Source organism: Malania oleifera, chromosome 7, assembly GCF_029873635.1.
Source record: "Malania oleifera isolate guangnan ecotype guangnan chromosome 7, ASM2987363v1, whole genome shotgun sequence".
Lineage (NCBI taxonomy): Eukaryota > Viridiplantae > Streptophyta > Magnoliopsida > Santalales > Ximeniaceae > Malania > Malania oleifera.
The window spans coordinates 58,007,303-58,030,915 of NC_080423.1; the positions used below are offsets into that span (position 1 = coordinate 58,007,303).

The 23,613-nt window shown below is 34.8% G+C and overlaps 1 protein-coding gene across 1 annotated transcript; it reads left to right on the forward strand.

The window, feature by feature from the left end:
- The first annotated feature begins 3,203 nt into the window (after positions 1–3,203).
- Positions 3,204–13,733, forward strand: LOC131160849 (extensin-like). Its single transcript, XM_058116729.1, has 2 exons — positions 3,204–3,421; positions 13,163–13,733. The coding sequence occupies exons 1-2, from the start codon at positions 3,204–3,206 to the stop codon at positions 13,731–13,733; spliced, it is 789 nt and encodes a 262-aa protein (XP_057972712.1).
- Positions 13,734–23,613: the final 9,880 nt, after the last annotated feature.

The following is a 23,613-nucleotide window of genomic DNA, read 5'->3' on the forward strand; positions in this document are numbered from 1 at the left end:
TTCAGTCAATCTATAGGTAGCAAACAACACTCTCTGCTCCTCGGTACACTGCAACATTTGAAATATTTTATCTATCTCCTGCACCTAGTTTTCAGCAACTGCAGAATCAGTTCCTCCTGAGAATGCTGGAGGATTCATCTTAATGAATTTCTCGATTGAGCTACCATGGCCTGCCGACGGACCACCTTGTTCCTTCGAGCTCTTGGAAATTTTTGTCATTACCTATTGTGTGACGCTACGTAAAACTGCATCTGAATCACCACCCGCAGTGCTTGAGGGCCCAGTACCCTCATTTCCACTAGCATGGGCACTACTACCACCAGGGTCCATCCTGAAAAACAAATAACTTATCTTAGAATTCTATCACCATAACATATCCTCCAACTAGTATAATATTTCCTTAATTAATTCATCACTCCTGATCTTAATTCAAGGTTCAATCCTTCAACCTAGATACCCAACCCTACGATAGTTTACCATGACTTTCCTGAAATTGTCACCCCAAGAAAATCACATAAACCACCATGGAAGTCCTGCATCTAGACTATAAAATCATACCTCAAATTCCCTTATCCTATACTCTAGTTTTATTAGTGCTGCATTCTAGAGTCTACAGAACCTAATATCCTAGGCTTTGATACCAAACTGTAATGACTTGCTTATCTTATCATATAATAAAGCATATTTAATAGTAAAGTCAACCCGAACCCATGGGTAACGGGGACACATCCGACATTCACAGCGGAAACTTAAGTAGCAGTAAATATAAATCATCATTTTCATAACCACAAAATATATAATACCAGAGTTAACTATAAACCAAAACAATGTGTTTATATACATCTCCCAAAAATAATACAAAAATATATCTCTAGGATCCCACATCAAAATCTTCTGATCCTAGTCCAAACTTACCCTCCTAGTGGGGTAGCTCAACTGACTCAATGGCGGCCTCGATCTGCCATTCTTTCTGGGTTTCTTGAAAATTATTTAATATTCAGGGGTGAGACACTTCTCAGTAAGAGAAAATAAACTAAACACATGTAACACCCCAACCTGAGGAGCCTGTGATATTAACTTTTTACTACTAATTTACAGCGGAAGTAAAATAAACTCAATTTTTATTAAACCAGAGCACTAATTATCCATATTACAATCATTTATTTAAAAAAAAAAAAAAAATTACACGAACATAAATATCTGAAACCATACTAATATTTCTAATAAATCTTTATTTTTTTCTAATCCCCACCCGCATGCTTGCTAAGCCTGATTTCCAACATGTCCTTCAGAGTTATCTGAAATAAAATATGATTGGAGTGAGATGACGCTTAGTAAGTAAATAAGATTATTATTAGTGTGTGGCCAAAATGAGCTTTTAAAGAATTTCGTAAATCAATATTTAATACTATAATTTCAAGACTGCTTTTAGAATAAACATAAATTTAAAAATTTCTACATAAAACTTTTGTCATCAATTTCAACAGTAAATTTTTACAATCATATACTATAACTGCTAAATTAAACTTTTAACTTTAAAACTGTAAAAATATTTAATGATAAACATATATATACTTTTCCTTATACATTTTCCTTAGATCGTCATTTAAGCACCAAAATGATCCTTTTCATGTAAACTTACACTTTTCCTTCAAATCATCAGTAACTTTGTACACGTAATTAAATATGTATAAATATATATTATAAAAACCACCCTTAGGCCCATTTGCCGTAAGTCATGTTTACCCCCATGACTGGGTTGTGCAGTCCGAAGACTGGACTTAGCTGACTGGCCGACCAAACTAAATCAACGTACGTAAACTTTAAGTGAGATTTTCCTTATTAAGTCCTGGTCCAGAACCAGGTGTGCACTCAGGAGAAATCCACTAACATAAATAACCACTCTGTAAATAGCGTGGGTGCACTCTGATCCGTATAAACTTTAAACTGTCGTACTGAGCATCTGTAACTTTGAACTTTCGTTGCCATAAGGGGTTTTAAAATTATCTTATTATAATTTATGCAATTTAAAATAATTTCGTAAATGTAGACACCCTATTTTTGCCCTAACCAAACAGAACAAAGGAGTCCCTTCTCATTATATTATTTATTATTGTTCATTACTAGTATTATAATTAGTGTTACCTTACTATTATTTTGGGTATATTTTTTAATTTTATTATTATATTTATTATTATTTTCCTATATTATTAGTACTTTACTATTATTTTGCTAGTATTTTTATCATTATTATTATTATTATTCATTTTTATTATTATTACTAGTACTTTTATTATCTTTATTTTATTTTTACTTTACTATAATTATTTTTGTTTTCCATTTATTTTATTGTTATTATTTTTGATATATTATTATTATTATTATTATTATTATTATTACTTTTTGTATTATTACTCTATTATTATTATTATTATTATTATTATTATTATTATTATTTTACTGATAATATCTTTATTATTTTTATTTTTACCATAATTATTTATTATTATTTACTATTAATAGTAGTAGTATTATTATTATTATCTTATGGATACTTATATTATTATGATAATTATTATTATTATTATTTCCTTTTTCATTATTACCATAAGAATAAAAGAATAAAAAAAAAGAAAAAGAAAAAGAAAATCAAAAAAGGGAAGTTGTTTTAGGGTTTTTGAGATTTTTTTTATATAATGGCAAAGAGGGGATAGCCAAAGGGGGGGCGCATACACGGGCGGAGCACAGCAAAAAACAAAAAAAAAAAAAACAGCCGGAGGAGCGCCCAGAAGGCCAAAACCAAAAAAAAAATTCCTGTTCTCCTTCTTCTTCTCCTTCCTCTCCCCTGTTCCAGCCACGCTCCGCCAGACCCGAAGACCTCCTGCCAGAGGCCACACCTGTGCCACCTTGCTGCCGGGAGCTCCACTCCATCTGCTGCACTTCGGCCACCACAGCACAGCAACGCCAGGCCACCACGGCACCACCCCCTTGTTCCTCTGCTGCCTGCTTTCTTCCCCGCAAACCCGAGCTCGACCTCACCCTGCTTTGCAGACCATCACTCTCCATCTCCTCTCCAACTTGCCACGGCCACCCTGCACACAGCCTCTCCCACACCACCGACATCACCACCAACAACCGACGCCCTCTTCCACACCCCAAGGCGGCCAACACTGCCAAGGAGATCGGGACAAAGTCGCAGGGGCATGCCCGCACGTATCACCCACAGCACCAGCAGCAACTTCCATTCACAACACCCCTTGCATCTCCGGCAACTATCGCCGTTCACCGTCGCCGTGCCCAACGCCGGCCACCCTTGCTCCCGGCAAGACCCCCAGCAGCAGCGACTCCACTGCTACAACACCAGCAACCCTCCGATGAGCATCTCTGCAAATCCCTTACCCAGTTTCCTGCCCCCTCTGCTGTAACTGCACACGCACACACTCGTGAATATACATATAAATGGATTCAGTTTTGCAATTTATGACATAAAGTTTAAGTCTTTTAGTTTTTTTTTGTTTCTTTTATTTTTTTTTACATGCTGTGTATACTTTTATTTATTTAAGTTTTCTTATTTTGTGTTTATTTTGTTTTATTTGTTAAAACTATACTTGTTAGATAATTAATATAGTAATATTGTTTTAATTTTTAAATGGTAAATACTAATTAATTTTATTCTTCTTATGGCAGGATTTTTGTTCACATTCAAAATTTAATTATTTTTGTTATGCATGGAAAATACTAATTAATCTTATTCTTCTTATTGCAGGATTTTTGTTCATATTCAGATTTTAATTATTTTTGTTTATGCATGGAAAATGCTAATTGAGTCTATTCTTTTTATTGCGGGGCTTTTCTTCTTTTTATGATAATATTTATATAGGTGTATCTGACATCAATTTTTTCAGGATTTTCTTCCCTTGTGTAAGAATTTTTATTCAGGTTTTACATACACATATCTAATGTTATTATTTTGGTTGTTATTGGTAGTGTTTTAATATTTAAAATTTAGGTTTAAAGTTTCATTGCCTTTATTGTGTATATTACTTAATATTATTGTCGTAGGTTTTGGATTATATCATTTAATTTTTTTTTTAATTTTATTTTTCATAGCTATTGTTGTATATTTGTTTAAAGTACTTGTATTATCGTTGTTTTCATTGTAATATACTTATTTTTATTGTTACATATTATTTAGGGTGTTTGTTTTATTGTGTAGACATTATTTAGGCTTTTTGATGTATTTAGGATATTTATCATATTTATTGTTTATAGGATATTTAGGGATTTTGTGTATTATTGTTTAGGATTGTAACATTTACGCATGTTCATGATTCTTGATTATTTACATGATATTATCTTTTAAGGTTTTGATTATTGTTTTAGTTTAGGGTTTTGACTATTTTATGTTATTAGGGTTTTTGACTAGTGTTTTATTTAATCTGTCCCTGTACTATTATTGTGTACTAATTTTAGGGATTCCATACCATTGAATATTGATCTTAAGGGTTTCCATAAAATATATATTACTTCTTTGGCTTTTATATGGTTTGGGAGAATTTGATTTATTTTCCATATTTATGTACAGCATTTCCATATTAAGGTATATTAATATTTTAGAGTTTGTGCATATTTTATAGATTCATGATGTGAATTAGTGTCCATAATCTCATTCTATCTCCTTACATGTTTATAAAAAGTACATAATTTTTAGGGTTTGATTATTTCCATTCTAGAGTATATCATTAGGGTTTGATTATTAATACTTGGGGTTTCATCATTAAAAATTTGACTATTATGATATATAATATTTACGTGTTATTATTTATATTTTAAGTAGTATGTTATTTTTTGTTATTAGCTATTTGAAATTTTTGTAAAATACAGAAAATAATAAAAAATAGAAAATTAGGAGAAAATTCTAAAAAATATTTTTGATTTATTATTTCAAAATACAGTAAAAATATGAAAAAAATAAAAAATCAGAAAAATAGAAGAAGGTAAGGAAAATACTTTGAAACTTAAAAATATTTTTTTTTTAGTTCCAAAAACCTTCCAACTAGTATTTTAATACTTAGAAAAACCTTAGAAAATTTTCAAAATTTGGAAGTGTATTTTGTAAATTATTTTCGATTTTATCCCTATGATTTTATTGCGGGGGTATGAGCCGTTGGGCATCACGTACCCTAAGCTCTGAGGGAATATATATATGTATATATTGTATTTATTTTTATTTATTTATTTATTTATTTATTTATTTATTTTTTTATGTGTATTTATAAATTCATAAGAAGAAGTAATTTAAAGAATTATTAGATTAACTTAGGGATAATTTCGGATTAATTAGGTACCGTTCGTAAGAACGGACGCGTAGGGGGTGCTCGTACCTTCCCCCTGCGTAACAGAACTCCCGACCCCAACTCTGGTAATGTAGACCGATTCTACCCCTAACGGGGTAGTAATCATGTGTTCTAACCGCACTAAAGGTTAGTGGCGACTCCGACCTTTTCCATGATTTTTCCATGAAAAAATTAAAATGATTTTAATTTCACCGCCCGGGGCACGCGCGCTCCCGGGACGTCACAACAGCTTGGTGAGTCCGCTGGGGACATTAGAGAGTCAAGCCATTAATTAATTAAAAATTATCCCAAGTTCAAATTTAATAAATCTTTTTAATTACTCCTTATTTTGTGAATATTGTAATTTGTAAATAACTTTGATTAATTGTAAATATTTTACTTCCATAATTTGTAAATAACCTTAATTAATTAAAAATATTTTGTTTCCTAATTTTTTGAATATTAATTGTGGATATTTTGTTTCCAAATATTTTGAATAAGCATATTAGTTATAGATATTTTGTATACTAATCGTAAATATTTCATTTCCTTATTTTTTGTTTCCAAATTTTTTTTTTTTGAATAAACATATTAATTGCATATATTGTGTTTCCATATCTTTTGAATAAATATATTAATTGTAAATATCTTGTTTCCTTATTTTTAATAGCATGTGAATAAATGTGGGGATAGTGGGATTAGGTTACAATTTGAATGCACACACTCTCACTAGCCCTCTACCCGGGCTTCACCCTTTAGGATTAGAAAGGAGCACAGTACCGTTAGCCCTCATGGGACAAGGTCCTTGGGGGCGCGCGAACCACTCCGCTCAGTTTAAACTTTGTCTAAGCCCATTGTCTATAAGGAATAGAGCCTACCCACACATACTTGTACATAGTTTTCCTTAACTAGGATAGTGCCATGACGAACCCTGTATATACATACCTACCCTAGGTTGGGACATCCTTATCCCCATACCGTCTATTGTATATATGCTATGAGATACCTTGTATTATACCATGCATGTTGCATCCATTTTAGACTTACATACTACTTAGCCAGTATTCTAAAAAAGCCCAATAATGAGACCATGGCCCATCCTTTAAAAAAAAAAGGAAGCACTTGGCCCAAACATTTTAAAAATATGGGTCGGCCCAACCCTTTTCAAATAACTCGGGCCCAATTCTTTAAAAACAAATCTTGGGCCTGACCTTTTCCTAAGCAAAAACTCGGCCCACGCCTAAGTTTCAAAAAGGGGCAAACCCAGATTTCAAAAAAGGACTTCAACCCCATTGCCTAAAAATTTGGGCCAACATTTTTTCAAGTAATCCAAGCCCAATTCCTTTTCAACTAGGGCCTTAACCCATCATGAAATAGCTCGAAGCCCATATTTTAAAATACTTGAGGCCCAAGTGCACACTAAAGTCCACATTGAATGAATCCAATGGGTTGACTAGCCTGGGTCAACCCCAACCTCAGAACATAATTTGACCCTTTATAGAATTTGAGGTACATGGACCATCATCAAGGAAATGAATGGGTAAGGGAGAAATTGAATTGAAATCGTGACCCATCAATGGTTATGTTAATCTTGACCCGTTTCATTAGTGGGATTTTTCTAGAATTCTAGCTAAGTAGTAATTTAGGACATCATATTCATGCATTTCATTTCATACATAGTCATGCACGATAGGCTGCATGCACGTTTATATCTTTGTTTGTATATGTCAGTGCACTAGTTGCATTCATGCATAAACACCTATTGCATACCCTAATCATGCATCAAAACGCTTTCACTCATGCAGTACATAATTGTGCATTCGTGGTTCTAAAAAAGGAAATTTTTTGGTTTTCAGTTCCTAATCAAAGAGGTGGTTTGAGTAATATAAAGCAATAATTGAGACCACCACGCATCAGTACAATACCAGGCGAAGAGCTAGAGAAATGAGTGAACAATTGGAAAATAGAGTCCTGGGTCTAGAACAAGGACAAGAAGAGATAAATGACAAGATAAGTAAGGTTCTAGAGTTACTGATGAACAAGGGAAAGGCAGTGCATGTTGATCCCGAAGTAGATGTAGACCCCGCTCATCCCCCAGGGTTCACCCCAGATCATGGACAAACATCAATTCCGCTACCTGGTGTCATGGGGGGTCCACCGCCAAATATGCCTCCTTTCATCCCTACTATGCCAGCACAGGGGTTCCCAGTAGTAGGAACTCCTCCATCAGTACCTTATGATATAGGGATCAGCAAATCTGAGGCTGAGCGTCGCTGTAACATATTAGAAGAGCGCTTAAAAGCAATGGAAGGTTCTAATACTTTCGATTCAGTTAATCCAAATGACCTTTGCTTGGTGCCTAAAGTCACCCTGCCGCCAAAGTTCAAAATGCCAGACTTTGAAAAGTTTGACGGGACCCGGTGCCCTCGAACACATTTAGTGATGTACTGCCAAGCAATGGCCGCGTACTCAGACGATGAAAAACTAATGATGCATTGCTTTCAAAGTAGTTTGACCGGGTCCGCCATCTGTTGGTACATTCAGCAAGATAAGGCTCGGGTCCGCACTTGGAAGGATTTAGCCAACGCTTTTGTTACTCACTACCGCCATGTGACGGAAATGGCGCCTGATCGAATGACTCTACAAGAGATGGAGAAGAAATCCACCGAAACATTCAGAGAATATGCTTATAGGTGGAGGGATATGTCGATCCAATTAGACCCCCCGTTGAGTGACCGAGAGGCCATCTCCTTGTTCGTGAGCACATTAAAAGACCCTTGTCGTACACATCTTCGGGGAGCAACTCCCCATGATTTTATGGACATTGTGGCTGCGGGAGGAAGAATTGAAGGTGATATCAAGGCAGGCCTAGTCAAGGATAGTGGCTCGGAAATCAGTTTAGGCAAAAGGTGGACTAATAGGAAGAAGGAGGAAGAAGCACAAATGATACAGGGGCAGTTTAATTGGAAGAATCAGTATACCAGAGGTGGGAACCAATGGCCCAAGAGAAACTTTGATTTTGAGCCCATGGTAAATCAAACGGTGCATACAGGCACAAGGCCCCAGATTGTTCACTCTAGTCCACCGAATCAGCAAACACAAGACAGGTTTGTGACCAGAAACTTCCGAAGGGTGGACCCCATTCCCATGACATATGCTGAATTATTTCCTCAGCTGCGGGAAAAGGGGATGGTATCTACAATCCCTGGGATGCCCGTTGCGAACCCTCCTCCCCAATGGTATGATCCTGGGGTTCGTTGTGAGTACCATGCTAACTCTCCTGGCCATACTATTGACCGCTGTTGGGCTTTCAAGCATAAGGTGCAATCGTTAATAGACGCAGGATGGTTAGCTTTTGATGACAAGCAACCAGGAGTCCAGGGGAATCCTTTGCCCAAACACAAGGAAGGAAGTAGTTGACATATCAGGGAGCTTCCCAAAATCAATGGTTTCAGTCATTATCCGCCGAGGCTAAAGTGATGGAGTACCGAACTTTTGACTATCTAATCCTTTTCAATTGATGTTCTTTTGTTTTCCATTGTCATTTGCTTTTTGTAATCCGTGGACGCTTGCGTCTCGGAATAGTTTCTATATTCAATAAATATGCAGTTCGTTATCTCACTTTTATCATGAGTCCAATTGCCAAATTCTGTTTGCTTATGTTTCATGCCGGAATGGGGAAAGTAATATTGCCAGTGTTCATGAGCTAGAAAGAGATGTTAAAGGATGAAACAATCATTGAATTCAGAGGTTATGAAGAAGTTTTTTTTACTTTCCAAGGAATTCAACAAGGTGGCTGCACTGTTTTGATAAATTAATCACTCATGTTTTGATCAAATGATGGATGGCCCTCTTTGGCTAACCAGTTATCCCTAAAAGAACCCAAACAATGATTTACCATTTGTTAACCAAATTGAGCCTGAATGTTAAACCAGCTTTTTCTTAAAAGTCAGATCACCAAGAATTCAACCTGGGTTTGGGTCCCTTAGCGTTTGGCAAATCATTTGAGACAATAGTCATTACCAAAAGGATGGCAGACCATTATTCTGCTACCCAAAAGAAAGTCAAAGAATAAATCCCTTGCCAACCCCTTTTGAGCCTGAAAGATTCATTTCTTGATTAACCCGTCAAAGGATCACACTCCACACTGGGGCAGTTTTTAAAAAAAAGATTGGTCCCAATTGAAGTTCAAATGAAAATGAAGTCAAGATTCCTTTATAAAAGAAAAAGTGAAAGTTGCAGTAAAAGAAGGAAAAGAAGATGAAAAGGGAGAAGAAAGAAAAATATGGGACATACTACATATGTGATCTTTGACCAAATTACCCTCGATGAAATCGATAAATTTTGAGCCTTATTTAAATCTTTCTTTCTTCAACCCATACCCTTAGCCTACATTACAGTCCAAATGAAAGTCCTAACCAGATTGGTATACATTGTTGTCTTAAATGATTTGTCAGACTCAATGTTGAGTCTGAACTACGTAATGACCTAATCCTGAAAAGGTACGTAGGCAGCTTGTTTAAATAACAAGTTCGGTCAACATCTTGCAAAAGCGCCTCAACTCGAACTGGGGGCATAAAACATTATTTGGGGTGGTATTGTTGAACCTTAGTTTTCCTTTTATTCTGAAATCCTACATCCTTAAGCCTACATTTCGTCCCGAGTTTTAAAGACCATCTTGAGATCAAAGCATGGGTTGATGAAACTGGGGCAATTGAAGAGAAGGACAGTCATCTAGGCTGGGAAATCAATGTTATACGACTTTTGAATACTGGTATGAATTTTTCCCTATAATAGCATTGAAACATGGTAAAACATTTATTTTGTGCAGATGGCCTTTTGATTTAGCACGTTGACGTCATAGTTGCATAATCATTCCTCGTTCCTTAAAATCACAAAAAAAAAAAAAAAGGAACTCTTCTTATTCTTTAGAGCATTAAAAGAGGATGGATAGTCAAAGAGTTTTAGAATCACCAAAAATTTCTATAAAGAAGATCCTTGTATAGAAAGAGCAGCCAAACTGGGGCAAATGTTATGTCAAGTTCAAAAGGAATCCAACAATAGAGTCAAGATCGGTGGCAGATGAATTTAACTGGGGCAAATTTCGAATTGAGTCTCAGTAGGTCCCATTCAAGCACCTTCTTATCAGATTGGAATATGAAATCAAAGTCAAGATCAGCTGTAGGTCCATTCAACTGGGGCAGATTTTGTGATTTTCATTTGAGCTGAGTCAATCACTTTCATGACTGGATGAATAAAGAAGATTAAGCCAAGGTCAGTTACAGATCCATTCAAATATGGCGAGCTTCATGTAGAGACCAAAGATGAGGTCATTGATCACAAGCGCATTGGGAGAAAAGATTCATGCATTGCCTCAAATTTCATGCATTGTCATACATTTCATGTATTACCTAAATTTCATATATTGTCATGCATACCATGCATTACCATACATCTCATGCATTGCCATGTAATTTATGCATCACCTAAATTGCATGCATTGCCATGCATTCCATGCATTACCATACATCTCATGCATTACCATGCATTTCATGCATTATCTACATTTCATGCATTATCATCCATTGCATGCAGTACCTACATTTCATGTATTCCACACATTTCATGCATTGCATTATATTTCACACATTACCACACATCTCATGCATTGCATGTATTACCATGCATCCCATACATTGTCATGCATTTCACGCGTTACCATACATCTTATGCATCACCATTGTGCGCTTCATGCATTACACAAAAAAATAAAAAATATATATAAAAAATGCATACATATAATCATAAGTTAGTAACATGCATATCAATAGCAACATATCACTGCATTATAAGTTAGCCACATGCATACATATAGTAACATATCATCGCATTCTAGTATCATAAGCAATAATAGAGCACCCTTCACACTTGTCTTGAGCTATCGCATGATCATTTGAAATCCTTGATAGAGAGATTTCAGTTGTGTTTAATCCTGAGATGGGGTAGCTGACCCCAAGCATACATTGATTTACTTGAAAAACTGAGGCAAGTTGACCCTAGACACACATTGATTTATTTTGAAACTAGGGCAACAGACCCCAAAGACAAGGGGATTCATTCATTGACATTCAGACTTTACCCCAAGAGCATTTTTCAAATAGAGTAACAACTTTCCAAACTTTGCTTTCACACCTTGTTACTGGTTAAGGTGGCTCGGATCATTGTGTCCCTGCGGCTCGGATTCTTACATTCGAAGCAAGCCATCATTGTGTCCCATGGCTGGATCATCATATCCCTACGGCTTGGATTCTTACATTCGAAGCAAGCCATCATTGTGTCCTATGGCTGGATCATCGTGTCCCTACGGCTCGGATTCTTACATTCGAAGCAAGCCATCATTGTGTCCCATGGCTGGATCATCGTATCCCTACGGCTCGGATTCTTACATTCGAAGCAAGCCATCATTGTGTCCCATGGCTGGATCATCGTGTCCCTACGGCTCGGATTCTTATATTCGAAGCAAGCCATCATTGTGTCCCATGGCTGGATCATCGTGTCCCTACGGCTCGGATTCTTACATTCGAAGCAAGCCATCATTGTGTCCCATGGCTGGATCATCGTGTCCCTACGGCTCGGATTCTTACATTCGAAGCAAGCCATCATTGTGTCCCATGGATGGATCATCGTATCCCTACGGCTCGGATTCTTACATTCGAAGCAAGCCATCATTGTGTCCCATGGCTGGATCATCCTGTCCCTACGGCTCGAATTCTTACATTCGCAGCAAGCCATCCCTGTGTACCTCAACTTGGATTCTTACATTCAGTGCGGATCGTCTCTGGTTGGCAGAAATAAACAACTCCTGATTAACCTAAAAAGTCATAGGGAGTTGAATGGCTTGGCTAAAATAGGTGTCTTTTATCTTTGCAGGCTTGTTGCTAAAAAAACGTAGGAGAGTTCTCTTCGTTACATTGAAGCAACTAAGCCTACAAAGAGGGGCAGCTGTAGACACCCTATTTTTTCCCTAGCCAAACAGAACAAAGGAGTCCCTTCTCATTATATTATTTATTATTGTTCATTACTAGTATTATAATTAGTGTTACCTTACTATTATTTTGGGTATATTTTTTAATTTTATTATTATTATTATTATTATTATTATTATTATTATTATTATTTTCCTATATTATTAGTACTTTACTATTATTTTGCTAGTATTTTTATCATTATTATTATTATTTTTCATTTTTATTATTATTACTAGTACTTTTATTATCTTTATTTTATTTTTACTTTACTATAATTATTTTTGTTTTCCATTTATTTTATTGTTATTATTTTTGATATATTATTATTATTATTATTATTATTATTATTATTACTTTTTGTATTATTACTCTATTATTATTATTATTATTATTATTATTATTTTACTGATAATATCTTTATTATTTTTATTTTTACCATAATTATTTATTATTATTTACTATTAATAGTAGTAGTATTATTATTATTATTATCTTATGGATACTTATATTATTATGATAATTATTATTATTATTATTTCCTTTTTCATTATTACCATAAGAATAAAAGAATAAAAAAAAAGAAAAAGAAAAAGAAAATCAAAAAAGGGAAGTTGTTTTAGGGTTTTTGAGATTTTTTTTATATAATGGCAAAGAGGGGATAGCCAAAGGGGGGGCGCATACACGGGCGGAGCACAGCAAAAAACAAAAAAAAAAACAGCCGGAGGAGCGCCCAGAAGGCCAAAACCAAAAAAAAATTCCTGTTCTCCTTCTTCTTCTCCTTCCTCTCCCCTGTTCCAGCCACGCTCCGCCAGACCCGAAGACCTCCTGCCAGAGGCCACACCTGTGCCACCTTGCTGCCGGGAGCTCCACTCCATCTGCTGCACTTCGGCCACCACAGCACAGCAACGCCAGGCCACCACGGCACCACCCCCTTGTTCCTCTGCTGCCTGCTTTCTTCCCCGCAAACCCGAGCTCGACCTCACCCTGCTTTGCAGACCATCACTCTTCATCTCCTCTCCAACTTGCCACGGCCACCCTGCACACAGCCTCTCCCACACCACCGACATCACCACCAACAACCGACGCCCTCTTCCACACCCCAAGGCGGCCAACACTGCCAAGGAGATCGGGACAAAGTCGCAGGGGCATGCCCGCAGGTATCACCCACAGCACCAGCAGCAACTTCCATTCACAACACCCCTTGCATCTCCGGCAACTATCGCCGTTCACCGTCGCCGTGCCCAACGCCGGCCACCCTTGCTCCCGGCAAGACCCCCAGCAGCAGCGACTCCACTGCTACAACACCAGCAACCCTCCGATGAGCATCTCTGCAAATCCCTTACCCAGTTTCCTGCCCCCTCTGCTGTAACTGCACACGCACACACTCGTGAATATACATATAAATGGATTCAGTTTTGCAATTTATGACATAAAGTTTAAGTCTTTTAGTTTTTTTTTGTTTCTTTTATTTTTTTTTACATGCTGTGTATACTTTTATTTATTTAAGTTTTCTTATTATGTGTTTATTTTGTTTTATTTGTTAAAACTATACTTGTTAGATAATTAATATAGTAATATTGTTTTAATTTTTAAATGGTAAATACTAATTAATTTTATTCTTCTTATGGCAGGATTTTTGTTCACATTCAAAATTTAATTATTTTTGTTTATGCATGGAAAATACTAATTAATCTTATTCTTCTTATTGCAGGATTTTTGTTCATATTCAGATTTTAATTATTTTTGTTTATGCATGGAAAATGCTAATTGAGTCTATTCTTTTTATTGCGGGGCTTTTCTTCTTTTTATGATAATATTTATATAGGTGTATCTGACATCAATTTTTTCAGGATTTTCTTCCCTTGTGTAAGAATTTTTATTCAGGTTTTACATACACATATCTAATGTTATTATTTTGGTTGTTATTGGTAGTGTTTTAATATTTAAAATTTAGGTTTAAAGTTTCATTGCCTTTATTGTGTATATTACTTAATATTATTGTCGTAGGTTTTGGATTATATCATTTAATTTTTTTTTTAATTTTATTTTTCATAGCTATTGTTGTATATTTGTTTAAAGTACTTGTATTATCGTTGTTTTCATTGTAATATACTTATTTTTATTGTTACATATTATTTAGGGTGTTTGTTTTATTGTGTAGACATTATTTAGGCTTTTTGATGTATTTAGGATATTTATCATATTTATTGTTTATAGGATATTTAGGGATTTTGTGTATTATTGTTTAGGATTGTAACATTTACGCATGTTCATGATTCTTGATTATTTACATGATATTATCTTTTAAGGTTTTGATTATTGTTTTAGTTTAGGGTTTTGACTATTTTATGTTATTAGGGTTTTTGACTAGTGTTTTATTTAATCTGTCCCTGTACTATTATTGTGTACTAATTTTAGGGATTCCATACCATTGAATATTGATCTTAAGGGTTTCCATAAAATATATATTACTTCTTTGGCTTTTATATGGTTTGGGAGAATTTGATTTATTTTCCATATTTATGTACAGCATTTCCATATTAAGGTATATTAATATTTTAGAGTTTGTGCATATTTTATAGATTCATGATGTGAATTAGTGTCCATAATCTCATTCTATCTCCTTACATGTTTATAAAAAGTACATAATTTTTAGGGTTTGATTATTTCCATTCTAGAGTATATCATTAGGGTTTGATTATTAATACTTGGGGTTTCATCATTAAAAATTTGACTATTATGATATATAATATTTACGTGTTATTATTTATATTTTAAGTAGTATATTATTTTTTGTTATTAGCTATTTGAAATTTTTGTAAAATACAGAAAATAATAAAAAATAGAAAATTAGGAGAAAATTCTAAAAAATATTTTTGATTTATTATTTCAAAATACAGTAAAAATATGAAAAAAATAAAAAATCAGAAAAATAGAAGAAGGTAAGGAAAATACTTTGAAACTTAAAAATATATTTTTTTTAGTTCCAAAAACCTTCCAACTAGTATTTTAATACTTAGAAAAACCTTAGAAAATTTTCAAAATTTGGAAGTGTATTTTGTAAATTATTTTCGATTTTATCCCTATGATTTTATTGCGGGGGTATGAGCCGTTGGGCATCACGTACCCTAAGCTCTGAGGGAATATATATATATGTATATATTGTATTTATTTTTATTTATTTATTTATTTATTTGTTTATTTATTTTTTTATGTGTATTTATAAATTCATAAGAAAGAGTAATTTAAAGAATTATTAGATTAACTTAGGGATAATTTTGGATTAATTAGGTACCGTTCGTAAGAACGGGCGCGTAGGGGGTGCTCGTACGTTCCCCTCGCGTAACCGAACTCCCGATCCCAACTCTGGTAATGTAGACCGATTCTACCCCTAACGGGGTAGTAATCATGTGTTCTAACCGCACTAAAGGTTAGTGGCGACTCCGACCTTTTCCATGATTTTTCCATGAAAAAATTAAAATGATTTTAATTTCGCCGCCCGGGGCACGCGCGCTCCCGGGACGTCGCGACAGTAAAAATCTCATCTTTACTCATATTTTCATAAAAAAAATGTAACGTAAAAATAAACTCATACCACACAATTTTTGTGTTAAAAATATATATAATTTTATTTTTGAATAGAAAGAAATGCTGAAAATTTACCCGAGGGGATTAGAACATTTCTTAACCCAAAAATAGATGCAAGTATATTAAAGATAGAACTGGTATAATTAAATATGCATAAAAATAAACTTATGGAAATTTTGTGGAACTAATTAACATAATTGAAATTTACTTATAAAATAAACTCGGGTATAAATTTTAAATAAAAAAAACTAACATAATCAAAATTTACTTACCTTCTTTTTTTACCGCGTGCTACGAACACAATAACTATCTTTAAGAAATGAGATCGGAAAGAGTGGATGAGTTAGAACTTATTCATAAATTCTCTCTCCACCACAAATTCTTTCACTCACTAATCCTTCTCTTCCTTGGAAAATTGTTGTGAAAAATGAAGGTTGAGAGCTTCCTATTTATAGGAAAATTTTGGGGAAGAAATGGAATTTATAAAAGTGTGGGGAGATTGATGAAATTATAATTTTTTTTAAAAAAAATTAAAGAATGGGCAAGGGATGGGCAAGGTATGGGGTGAGTATGGGATGGGGATGGAGGCCATGTGGGAGTGCTTGCCACCATTCCCATTAAATAAATTTTTAATTAACTACTTACCTAATTAATTAATCAATTAGTTAATTAATTATTTTATTATTTTATTATTTTTCTTAATCATTATTATCATTATTATTATCATTGTTATTACTTTTAAACTATTTTTAGTATTTATTTATTTTATTATTTATTTTTGAATAAGAATTAAATTTAAATTTTAAAAACTCATGTGGGCCCCACATGGTCTTGTGGGCCCCACACAACTTCGAGACCCAAATGGATCCTACGTAACTTGAATAACTCTTATATGATTTTATGCATCCTACATAACTTTGAGATTCGTGTAAACCTCCATATGGCTTCGAGACTCATGTGGGCCCCGCATAGGATACCTATATTATTATTATTTAATCATATATTTCTACAAATTATATCAGCCAAAACATTATTTTATGTACTTATTTACGTATATAAACAGTGTCTTGTGGCTCCGGGACTTATGTGGACCCCACATAGTCTTGTGGGCCCCACATATGATACCTATATTATTATCATCTTATTATGTATTTCTACAAATTATGTCTGTCAAAACACTATTTTATGTATATATATATACTTATTTACGTATACAAACAGTGTCTATCCTGTTTATTTTATGAAATTCCATTTTGACCAGGCCGACTTCCAGGGAGCGACTGAGCCGCAATGGTCTCTGAGCACTCGCTTAGACAAGGTCTTTCTTAGGCATCAAACATGGAATCAAGGATCCTATAGAAAAACACTTCTGTATTGATATTAACTTAATGACCATTTTTATTATTTTATTATTATTGTACTTTAATTATATATATACATTTTTGGGTCATCACAACACAGCTGTGTGGCAACATGAATATTTAATGCTATACTACATATACAGTACATTTCATATACTGGAAAACATCCATCATATCATATTGGAATAATCATATACTTCATAATTTCTAATAATTCATACTGATCATGAAATTTCTGATATAACTGACAATACTGAAAATTTTCCTAGGATAAATAGCTAGTTGATGTCATGTATTACCTCCTATGACGGGTTGTGCAGCCCGAAGGCGAGACTCGACAATGGCTGGCCGACCACTACCAAGTCAAAAATGTCTATAAGTACGATGGACCCGCTACACCCTGGTCCAGACTGCCTGGTCGTCTACAACTCTACACTAAAAGCCACATCAACTATCCATCTCCCACCCTCTTGTGGGGCGGTTAGCACAAGTCTGAATATAATATCTGATCTGTATAGCAACAGTATCGTGTCCCTGTAACTGAACTGAACTATCATCTGGGTTTTGATAATACATAATACATGATAATATACAGTTTAACGTAAATAGATTGATAGTATGTTCTATAATAACGTAAAAACATACAGCCTTGCGCCGTTTACTTTCATATCTTTGGTCTTGCGCCAAAATCATACATATGGCCTTGCACCGAAATCATATATCATACATTGCCTTGCGCCAGCTATCAATCACGGCCTTGCGCCAAACATTTCATAAATATCATTCTCAATAAATAATTCAATTATTATGTATTTAAAACCATAATGTACTACATTATCTCATAATCTGTAAAAACATGCTTTATTCGTAAAATTTCCATAACATAATACTTTTCAGGTAAAATAATATTCATGCCACACAATGCTGAATAAACCGTACATTCCATTCTAAAAAACATATTTCTTGGCATATCATACTAATATATATACATTTCAACATAATAGCAGTATTTTCCCAAACATGCATTATTACCAATCTCTTCATATATATTATACATACTTCCTGAAAATAAATTTGCTGATAAATAATAATAATATAGTTTGCATGAATATTAGGGCTTTGAGTGTCGAACGCCGCGGGCGTAGAATTTGGGTATTTTAGTGAGATCTTAGTAAGTCAGGTAAGGGGAATAAATTATAGCAGTCTTTTCTGAAAATTACTGGTTGGGAAATATGAGAAATTGAAATATGATATTTTACTTGAAATTATTATGATATGAATATCAGATGAAAATTGTGTGGCATATGATTTATACTGAAATGTATTTGAAATTGGGTTAAATGATTTACATTGAGAATAATGAGGTTATGAAATGTATATTGAAATATGAGATTTGAAATGTGAAAAATGACAAAAAGTGATAAGTTAATGAGTACTTTCTGAGAAATGATAAAAAATTGAGCATAGATATGTATGCTCAAAAATGGAAGAAATATGAAATGTTGATATTGTTTTACTGAGATATGCGGAAAAACATGAAAATGATATATATACTGGAAATGTGATGAAGTGTGTATTGAAAAGTTGAGAATGAAATAGAAGAGGATGAGAACATAATGTGAATACTAAACTGTGAGTATTGATATATGAATATGGAAATAGAAATATTGCAATGTGAATTCTGCAATATGAATATTGAGATGTGGAAATTGAAACGTGAATCTTGAAATGTATATACTGGATTGTGAATATTGAAAATGGGAATATTGCAATGTGAATACTATAATATGAATATTGGAATATGAATACTAGAAATGTGAATATTGCAATGTAAATGTTGCAATGTGAATATTGAAATGTGAATAATGCAACGTGAATACTGATATGTGAAAGTGGAAAGGTGAAAATGAAAACCATGATGGATGGATTATGATACTAAGCACAATACCATTGCTAGTGGTGATTACGTGCAAGCACATGGACTCACGGAGCGTATGACGTGATAGTCGAATGAGCCAGTGTGGAGGGTAGTTTTATCCCTTGGAGTCCAAATCAGGGTAAGGCAGGCCATTCAGACTATAGACAGGTATATGGTATGTAGGGGTGTACAAAATTTACCGAAAAACCGAGAACCGGACCGAAACCGAACCATTTGAAGCTTCGGTTCGGTTTTTTGGTTTCGGTAATCGGTTTCGGTTTTCAATATATAAAAGATAGATTTTCGGTTTTGGTTTCGGTTTCACTCAAAAACCGAACCGTAAAAACCGAAAACCGATTATAATTTTAAAATAATTATATCCTGTGAAAACTGATTACGAGTACATGAAAAAAAAAATATTATACCTACATTATTTTTTTAATTTAAACTATTGGCTTATACTTTTTCAAGGAGTGGGGAAGGATTTTATAAAGGAGGAATGAGAACCAAAGGTTCCCATTTTGGCCATGTGGGACGAGTGCAATTGGGAAGAGCAGAACCAATAGCAGCCTGCTGCAGTGCTACAACCACAGCAGGCATCATCTTCTCCATCTCCTGGTAACCTGCACACTGCACAGTGCCGAGTGCCGACTGCCATGCCCTCCGACGCTCACGCCCACACCAGTGACACTCACGCCCACCGCCCACGCTAGTCGCCAACGCCCACATCTCCGATTCTCCACGACGCTCACGCCCATAGCCCACGCTAGTCACCAACGCCCACCCCACATCTCCACGCCGACGCAGTCACACACAGCAACGCCCGTCGCCCACGCTCACGCTCACATAGACGCACACGGCAACGCCCACACTCACGCTCACACAGACACACACAGCAACGCCCACGCCAACGGCCACATCTCCAGTTCTCCACGCCCATGCTCACACACGGGCACACAGCAATGCCCACGCTCACGCCCGTCACCCATGCTAGACGCTCACAGTCACGCCCACGTTATCTTGGTGCTCTGGCCGTCCCACATCGGTTGGAAATGGGAAGAAAAAATTTTCCCCACCCTATTTAATGAAGTTGGATCTGTAATCTCCTTTGTGCTGGGCTTTACACTCAAAGCCGTGACCCAGTTGGCTGTGGCCTGACTTGGGGCTTTATATAATTATTTTTTCATTTTGTTAGTTTGAAATTTGATAAAACCGAATTAACCGAACCGAACCGTAAAATAAACGGTTTGGTTTGGTTTTAAACCGACGGTGTACGGTTCGGTTGCGGTTCAGTAGTTTCAAAAACCAAGAGGTTCGGTTCGGTTGGCGATTTTGGCAATAACCGAACCGAACCGAACCGTGTACACCCCTAATGGTATGTTTATTTTGATTTAACCAGATAGGCCAACCGGGGTTAAGATCCAACCTTCGGGCTGCACAACCCTGACCATGGGGGGAAGCATGGTGTGGAGAAATATCCTCAAGGCAGCCATGAGTTACAAACGCGATATGCACTAGTTACCGAGGACACTCATGGGCTGGATGGTGAGATGTAAATGGGAAATGAAAGAATGATTCAAATGGGAAATGAAAAAGCGTGAGTTAATAACATAAAACATTAAATCAAGGAAAACACTCTTCCTGAGGGCTTATTGAGTAAGATGAGTACCCTGATAAGTATCAGTTGTAGCCGAACTCAAGTTAATCGAGTAAGGATACAAACGATATCAGAGCAGAGGGGAGCTAGACGTATGTGCGTGTAATCTCCCCTATTCTCAAGAACTTTGATGGTAAACATGGGTTGCATGTGAATGAATTTGAAAATGGAATTAAAAGCTTACAAAAGCTTGTGTTTTATATCTATATGATTATGTGCATATATCATTTTATTTTCTCAGATGACATGATGATTTAAAAGAGTATGTCATGATATAATGAAACTCATTTTTATACACATTGTAAATAATTTATTCCATCTTACTGAGATGTGTATCGCCCAAATATCAGAACATTTCAGGAAACCAAGATAGATCAGGTGATAGAGCTCTGAGATAAAGGGTAGCTAGTACCTTGATATACAAGGTGAGTGTATGAACTAGGGATGTATGTTTCTTCTAGAGTTTTATAATGTCTTAGACATGTATATATGGATGGTTTAGTACTTAGGTATATGTATTTGTTGGCCTTACAAGGCTTAAAATCTTGTTATCTTGTTTTGATGCTAAAAAACAAGTGAAATTTAATGTATTTGTGTGAGTAATGATATTTCAGGGTTCATATATGTGAAAGTAAGGTCAAAGTGCCCACAAGGATCAAATATGATGGAAGCAAGGTCAAAGTGCTTACAAGGATCAAATGAAGCTTAAATGAGCCAAGACATCAATTACTTGTTGAAGAACATGAGGACATGAATAAGTTGTTGAAATCCAAGGCATATTAAAGTCAAAAGATCCAAAGAAAGGCAAAGTAAGAAAGCTTAAAGAATATGGAAGCTTGAAGAAAATATGGATTCAATTTAAGGACAAAGCATAAAGACTCAAGAACTTAGAATGTTAATATTTTAGAAGTCTCATGTAAGTGCTTTAATGTTTAAAATATCGTTTGAAATATTTTGAAGCTCTTAGGTTAATTTATTAAACCTAGATACTTTTAAAATACCTGAATAATATTTTTATAAGGTCAAAAATTATTTTAAAAAGGTTAGAATCATTTTTGGAATAAAGAGCACCAAAAAGAGTTTTTCCCAAATGCTGTCAGTTTTTATACAACCACATTGAGGTGAATTTTTTTCTATCAAAAACTCATTATTTTAAAGAGTGGTAAACATGAAAGTTGTAGTATTTTCTCTTATATTTCTTTTTACATCAAGAACACATAATTTGGAGTTATACAGAAAAAGTTATGGCCAAAACACTGAAACGGGGTTATTGCTGTCAGACATTTAAATATTGTTCAACTGGCAAATTTTTAAAATTCTAATGTTTTAAATTATAGCCGTTTGAACCTTAAATATTATAATAAATAGGGAAATTCTTTAAGGAAACTTTTGCAAGTTTGAAAGCCTATAAATACATGGTTTTGCAAAACAAAATAAAATCCAAGAATTGAAAAATCTGTTTTGAGAAGCTGAAAGTACTCTTGTTCTTCCTAAGTTCTCTTGCTCACTCATTGAAAAATTCTTTTGTTGAGAACTCTGAAGTGCTGATCCTTCTTCCTTTGAATTCCTACTGCTAATCCTCTTCTAAGAAGGATATTGGTGAATTCTACACTTGAGCTTCATTCTATTTCCTATTGATATTTTACATTGAAGTATATAGTGCTGAAATTGTACTAGCTTGCTCTTTGAGAGAGTATACTTGTACGTAAATTTTATCTTGTGTTTCTTGTAGTTCATTGACGTTCTAAGGTGTTTGGATCGTTGGCTAAGTAAGGGGATATTGCTTAGAGAGGCGGACTCTAACCTATGTAAGGAGTGACCGAACGAGGGAATATCGTTTGGAGAAGGCAGGCTCTAGCCTTAACCAAGGAATGTTGTAATCGATTTTGTTCCACCCATCAACGGAATAGGTTTAGTGAATCCTTTGGTGGTTTTCCAAAGGCGAGGACGTAGGCTGGGTATAAGCCGAACCTCGTAAAAATCTCCGTCTCACTCTCTCTTTCCCTATTCTTTATTTTCAGTTCATATACAACTGCGTGGATGATTTAAATATTTAAATTATACATACTACGCATATTTTGAAATCAAGTAAACTTAAAATCTAATTTTGATTTGGGTTGCGAAAACCGAAAGGGAGTACATTGGTTACACCATATCTTGCGGAAACAATACGGGAGTACGTTACTTGGTTAACACCCCAAAGATAAATTTGCCAGGAGTTTATTTGAATTCTAAATATTTGGAAAGAGTGATTGGATTTATTTATACAGGGCTTTACTTCAGTAAGCATAAATTATAATTCATAATCACAGGGCTTATATAAACAAACAAACTATCTCAAGATCTTATATTACCAAAGTGCTGAATACTTTATATCTTGGTTTGGTTGTTTATTGTTTAACTTGTACTTGGCAAATAAATTGATTGTTTGGTTTGAAGATTGTGTTTAATTGATTGGAGAAAAGAACTAAGTTCTTGATTGATTAAGGAATTAAAAAAAACAAGTCAAGAATTGGTTAAAGGAAATAAAAGAAGTTTAAGGTATTTTAAAAGGAATCAAAATAAATTTTTAGAATCCAATTCATCCCCCTTCTTGGGAAGCTATTCCTAATTTCAGTCTTCACTATGGTATGTAAATATATTGACTTCCGCTGATAGGGTTGTTTATATGACTTCTTACCTGGTATCGTCTTCGGGGTCGGGTTACGTTGTTATGGTATTAGAG

What these genes read in the sequence shown, in the direction of transcription:
- LOC131160849 (XM_058116729.1), top strand. Translation starts at nt 3,204, where the DNA reads ATGCCCGCACGTATCACCCACAGCACCAGCAGCAACTTCCATTCACAA. An exon ending in AGTTTCCTGCCCCCTCTGCT is followed by an intron (nt 3,422 to 13,162) that starts GTAACTGCACAC and finishes CCCCTGTTCCAG; the next exon opens with CCACGCTCCGCCAGACCCGA.